Source organism: Myotis davidii, unplaced genomic scaffold (assembly GCF_000327345.1).
Source record: "Myotis davidii unplaced genomic scaffold, ASM32734v1 scaffold1494, whole genome shotgun sequence".
Classification (NCBI taxonomy): domain Eukaryota; kingdom Metazoa; phylum Chordata; class Mammalia; order Chiroptera; family Vespertilionidae; genus Myotis; species Myotis davidii.
In genome coordinates, this window is record NW_006286246.1 from 3708488 (window position 1) to 3715120 (window position 6633).

At 44.7% G+C, this 6633-nt stretch overlaps 1 protein-coding gene across 1 annotated transcript in view; it reads left to right on the plus strand.

Moving 5' to 3' along the window:
* Positions 1-6633, plus strand: part of IGF2R (insulin like growth factor 2 receptor) — a gene marked incomplete at its 5' end in the record, with an annotated part of 85721 nt that overhangs the window by 7150 nt on the left and 71938 nt on the right. The window contains 2 exon segments of the mRNA XM_015560021.1: positions 2695-2822; positions 4604-4702. Coding sequence (XP_015415507.1) covers positions 2695-2822; positions 4604-4702 — 227 coding nt within the window.

A 6633-nucleotide genomic window follows, 5' to 3' on the forward strand; every position in this document is an offset into this window, starting at 1 on the left:
CCAGGCGCTGCGGCGGGGTTTCTGCGTCCTTTTGCCGAGAAAAGGGTTTAGCGGACAGACCTCCGAGTTCCCGCAGACGCCGGCGCGCAGGCGGGCAGGACAAAGAACCGCTGCGCTGTCATGTCAGCGCGCCGCTGTCGCAGCTCTGAAACCATGGCCTCTTCCCAGTTGGCATCATCATTTTACCCCCTCTCCTTTTTTAAAAAGACCTCAGCTGTATGTATTGAATTATACTCCTGCGTTCATGATATGCACTTACCAGTAATCCGAGGGCTAACCTTTTAATTTAATTTAATTTAAAAAAAATATATTTTGATTGACTTTAGAGAGGAAGGGAGAGGGAGAGAGAGATAGAAACATCAGTGATGAGAGAGAATCATTGATGGGCTGCCTCCTGCACGACCCCCACTGGGCCTGCAATCCCAGCATGTGCCCTTGATCGGAATAGAACCTGGGACCCTTCAGTCCGCAGGCCGACGCTCTATCCACTGAGCCAGATCAGCTAGGGCTCATTTTGTTTTTAATTAGTTGTTTTAGAAAATGTAGTGAATCCTATCTTCAAAAAAATGTAGGAACCTGACAGTAACCACTACTTATGTCTTCCCCCAATGACTGGGAGTGACCATCAGCCCACATCTGTATTTGAAAATTTCTCCGTTCTCTTCCTCCCTTCCTCATCCCCCATCCCCCAATCTGGGTGTGTGCATATGTGAGGTTTTCAACTTTTTGGGGACTCGAATGGTAACAGTATTGTGTTGCTGAAAATCAGCTATATTGTCATCTTTCACTGTGGTTTATTCCCTGTAACCCCTATGCAATGTTGTGTGGCCCTACCAAGTTTAATCTGCTCTTCTGTTGAGGGGCACTTGGGTTGTTTCCAGGTGATTGCTAGTGTGAAATACACAAGTTGTTCTTTCATTTGTTTCCTGCTACTAGAGTGCATGGTTTTCTCTTAGGTATATGCCTGAGAGTTGAATGGTTAGGTCATAGGGTATATGAAAATTCAATTTTAGGGCATGATGCCAAACTGACTTCCGAAGTGGTCATACCAGTTTACACTTCCACACAACATAGGAGAGCTCTCCACTGTATCTCCTCCAACACTTGGTATTTAATTTTTGTCAATGGAATTGCTGAAATTGGCATGCCATGTGGTCTCGATTAGCAATTCCTTGTTCACCAGTGATGTTCTACATCTTCATGTATTTATTGATGTGTTTCCTTCTGTCTGAATATGTCCTGTCCATTTTATATTGAGTTTAGTCATATGACTTATTCTTTCTGCCTAGAAGGTTTAGATTTTTCTCTTTGCTTTTGATATTAAAATTCATCATATCTTAACTAGTTGTGGGTCTGAAAAAAACACTCTCTTTTTGTGTTCTGTCGGGTCATTCATTTCCTTTATTCCCTAGATTTATAAATGTGTTGGTCTTTGTGATTATATATATATATTCTAGATGCCAGTTCTTTGCCAGCTCTGTGTATCTCCCAGTTTATAACTTGTTTCTTTTGTTAAGCTATTTTTGATGAATATAAAATTTTAAATTTAGTAACAAATTTACCAGTTTTTTATAGTTAATGCTATTTAGTGTTATTTTCTCTCATTAAGATATAAAAGATGGCTAACTATATTTTCTACTAAAAATTTTGAAAGGTTGGTGTTTGATGTTTACATCTTTAACCCATTTAGAGTTTATTTTTGCATATGGTTGTAGGTAGTGATCCTATTTTATCTTTTTTTTTATATGGATTGCCATTTTGTTTCCAGTTCTATTTGTTGCATATCCTCCTCTTTGCCCATTGATGATATATTAAAGTTTGATTTGCACAAATGTCTTTCCTATGTTCTAGTCTATTTGTCAGTTTATCTGTTTCTGTGCCAACTACCATCATATTAACCAGTTAACTGCCATGCATCAAAAACAGAAACCATCCCCACACACCACGATATTTTGAATTTAATTTAAAAAAAATCAATTTGCAATGAATATTATAAAAATAAATATATTACAATTCGGGTGTTCTTGAGTATTTTCAGTTGAAAATTCACACAAAAAATGATTTTAAAGTTGGTCTATTGACGCTTATGGCAGGCAAATGGTTAATACTATGTATATTTTTTAATTTTTGATTATTTTTTATTTGGGACAGTAATGTCCCAGGCCAACTAAGACATGATTACTCAACTTGTGAGCCATTCTAAAGAATTTTGATTTATAGCACATATGGGAAGTTATTGAAGAATATCAGTGGCCGAGTAATAGGTTCTAAAATTCATTTTTGATTGATCACACTGGTGCTAGATGGATGGGGTGGGGGGATGGTAAGGGACAAGACGAGAGTGGAGTTAAGGGGACCAGTTAGGCTAGAGCTGGTGAGAGATGAGAGTGGTTTTAGTAGTAACAGAGATGGAGGGATGTGGGTGGATTTGAGATGGAGGTAGAACCAGTAGAACTTTCTGATGTGTTGAATGTGGTAGAGAGAAAGGTAGGACTCAATGTAATGTGTTTGGGGCTTGAACAGCTGGGTGGATAAGATGCCATTCCTGGGATGCAGAATTCTGGGGAAAGGATAGTTTGTAAGTTTGTAAACTTTCAGATGAGTGATAGCACTGCTTAATTTGCTTTTGCTTGGAGATAGCTTTATGATGGTGAATATTTTATAGCTTATTTATTCTCTTTCCTTTCCGAATAGGTGACTCTCTTCTGAAGAGTGCAACCAGAACTCTTCTGGAATTCAACACAACAGTGGACTGTGACGGGGAGCGGCGTGCACGTCACAAAACTCAGAGCAGCATCACCTTCCTCTGCGGGAAGACCTTGGTGAGTCCGCGGTCGCGTTTTATAATCTTTTGTTAGAAATTTTGCCCCTTGGGAGGCCTTGCTATCGTGGTTATTCCAGGAAGAATAAGTGAAAGAAATGGAAAGCACAAAAGATAAAAACCCCAACCAAAATCACCATTGCCATTAAGAACCAATAAGTAAAAAATCCGAAGTCTATAGTTACAACTTTTGAGTGAAACTTGATCCACATCCTGTGTAAAACTACAAATCAAAGTGATTAATGTGTTTAAGCTCAAAGCACAGTTTAATGTTTATTGCAGGCATAATTTTTTTTCCTTCTTTCTAAAGTCTCTTCTCCCAGCATTTTATTTGGATAGTTTTTAGGGCAATGTGTTTATTTTTTAAAATGTTTTTCTTTCCTCATTTACATTAAACTGTAGAGACGGACATCTATGTAGGACAGCGGTTTTCAAATGGTGTGCGGCAGAATGTTTAAAACATGCAATACCTATTTAGTTGGGGGTGCTGACCTCTTTTCCCTTAGATTGTCAAATAAAAAAAAGCACAACAATAGCCGTCTGGCGTGAATGAATCAAAATTATATGGATTTTTTTTGTCAGATCGGCAAAAAATGTATTTTTTGGTGTGCCGCTTAATGTTAGTAATTCGTTTATGTGCGTGTCATGAGATGAAAATAGTTGAAAATAGCTGATCTAGGAGAAGTTTTTGCTAGTGGGTAGTAGGCTTTCCAGCCTTTTTGGTATTCCTAGTGTTGAAATGGGACATAATTGTTTAAAGTGTGATTTGTTCTTGCTGTCTCTATATTGCATGGGGTTTAAAAAATTTTAATCTTTAGTGTTTAGTGAGCATCTTGAAGTAAATAATTGTTAGTTTTTAGGAAAAGCAATTTGTATACAGATCCTATGAACGTTCTCTAATCAGAGTAAGCGCCCAAGTATTTAGAAAAATCAGGGTCAGTAAAACTCATGTGGCCACCAGATTGCTTTAAAATATTATTTTAGAATTTGCTGTGCCTGTTATATCCTCAGGCCCGTAATGTCTCATCTCAAGACTTTTTTAAAGATAGAACTTACATGTTACGTTTGGACCGGCCTATCATTGTCCATGTTGAAACAGTGGGAGAAAAGTTGGTTTGCCGTGCTCTGAAATATGGAGGTTTGTGTTACTGAATATGCTAGCTCCTCTTTTAATTTTAACTGATTTCCTTCAAGAATTCTGTGTTCACCATAAAAGAACCAGAATTGTGGCGAACTCCAGATTTGCACATGGGTGTGTAGAGGTAAATTCCCGCCGGGTCAGGTATCGCCGGGCAGCGCTGTGGCTAAGTTTGGCGTCTACCCGGGTCCAGGCGTCGGCGGCGGGGGGCGGGGGAGCGGCTGAAGCAAGGCTGGCGTAGGAACTCAGCCGGGCTTGGGTGGGCCTCCTCCCTCGCTGACAGGAAGCATGAGGTCACATTTTCTGGCTTTGATTTTGTTGGCATTTGGTTAAGAGAACATTTGGAGTTTGAGAGGATCAGGACCCTGAGGATTGCTTCCCATGAGTTTACTGTACTTGCATAGTTGGGGCAGTAGAACAGCGTTGGCCCGATTCTACCAAAATTCCAACATGATTTCATGAAGCTTTTGTCTCAGAGTTTTTGGGTTTGGGAACTTGGTGATGACCTTGTTGAACTAAAAACGGTTGCGTTTGCCCGCCACCCCCGTGTTGCTACTTTTAAAATGTTCATTTTCTGTTTCTAACTTTAATAAAGGGAACTTCACAGTGCGTAGCAGGGTGACTTTTAATTTTATTTCTAACAGGGCACTCCCGAGTTTGTCGCTGCTGCAGACTGTGTGCACTACTTTGAGTGGAGGACTTCCGCAGCCTGCAAGAAAGACACGTTCAAAGCGAAGAAAGAGGTAACCTCAAGGTTACATGCTTGGGAAGAACATTCTGGGACCCTTCAGACCTGAAATACTGGTTTAGTTGTTAATATTGTGTGGTGGTTCTCCGCTTAGGACAGGGCTCTCAGCGTCCCACAGGAATGGAAGGCCCACCCGTGCAAGAGGTTCGTTCCCGGTTTCTGGGGCCGTGTAACTCAGTACCTAACTGACTTGGTGGAGCGGGGTGCAGTGTGTTCACGGTGCCTCCAGGTGCCGGCTCCCCCTGGAGCTCTGGGGGGTGCTGCTGGATGGTGGCTCCCGGCCAGGCGTCCTGAGCCCTCCAAGTCTTGGCCAGCTCACCTTGGAGACTGGATGGCTTACCGTTCCTTCCGTTCTTTCTTGGTCAGATCATTCTTTAAAAAAAATAAATTTTAAAATAAATTAAAAAAAAATTTCAGAGAGGAGGCGAGAGGGAGATAGAGATAGAAACTTTAATGATGAGAGAGAATCATTGATCGGCTGCCTCCGGTACATCCCCTACTGGGGATTGAGCCCGCAACTCAGGCATGTGCCCTGACTAGGAATCCAACAGTGACCTCCTGGTTCATGGACCGACGCTCACCACTGAGCCACACCAGCCGTCCTGGTCAGGTCATTCTTGTTGATCCCCGAAGTGTCCTGTTCCCTAGACTAGGGCCTCTGAAGGTGGCTCCACCTGTGGCTTTCCCTGGTCACAGAGGGAAGGGGAGTGAGTAGCACTCTCTTTCTGCTTCACTCCTCCCGCCACCGGGTCGGACTCGTGCTCGCCTGGACAGCGGTGTTCGTGGGCTGGTTATTCTCACTTTTCGCCATTAGTTTTCTGTTATGAAGGGTTGAGTTCAAAGTCTTAGGAGCGGGGAACTGAGCAGTGGGAGCTGTTTTCACTGATGGCTTAATGCCGTATCGTTCCAGAAGGGCAGAAAGAGGTACCTTCATTTTTAAAAAGTAAAACCAGTGACATGATGAGTGCTGAGTGATCGCAGGCCTTTCACACGGGCAGGCCGGGAAAGAGGAGAGTCTCACGCGGCGTGGAAGAGGCCACGCTGCCTCGCGGAGGAGCCGGAGGAGGCTCAGTGCAGAAAAGCTTCAAGTGTGAAAGGGAATAAGGCCCATGAAATGTCACCGACATTGAGGAACGGTGTCAGGTTTACACTTTCAATCGTAAAATGGAGGGCGAGCCGTTTGCCAGCATACAGTGCATGGCGGGAGGAGCCTGTCGGGGCTGCAGGGTAGCTGCCTGCTCTTCCCGGAGACCTGCACCTCCCCGGCCCCTTGAGCCCCCGCGGGGCCCACGCCCCCGCCTGCCAGCGAGGCTGTTTTCCTGCCGGCGGCGCGGCCTCTTCCTCGCTCTCCTGAGCTGGCGGCGGCGTCTCCCACCACCTGGGAAAGCGCCTTTCCACGCTAAAGGAAGAAATAAGCAGCTTGTCTCCCCTCTGCCTGGCACGGCGGTGGGAAGTCACACGCTGCAGCCGGGGCCCAGCCCTGCTGGTCTGTTTGTCCAGCCCAGAGCGGAGAATGGCCTCACGTTTTATAGGCTGTAAAGAGACAAAGAAGAATGCAGGGCAGAGGCCTACGTGACGCGAGCCTGGCATGTTTACTCTGTGGCCTTTGGAGCAGACGGGTGCCCTGCTCTAAATTGTTCTTTGGGGCGGAGCGGGGAGGGCCAGCTGTTTTTTCTCAAAACAGTGACATTTAATTTCTCTTCGAAGTGGATCTGAAGGTGCAGGAGAGACGTTGCAGTCTGCGCTCTGCTCGCCTCTGGGGCTGGGTGGCAGCTGGGCGTGATCCCTCCCGTTTCCAGGCAGGGAGGGCCTGTGGGGGGCCACGCAGGGGGAATTCCTTGCGTTTTGAAAGGCTGCTTGCTTTCAGGGGCCCGTGGACTCAAGGTCCGAAGGGCGCGTCCCCCTGAACTCCTTTCTGCCCCCCCC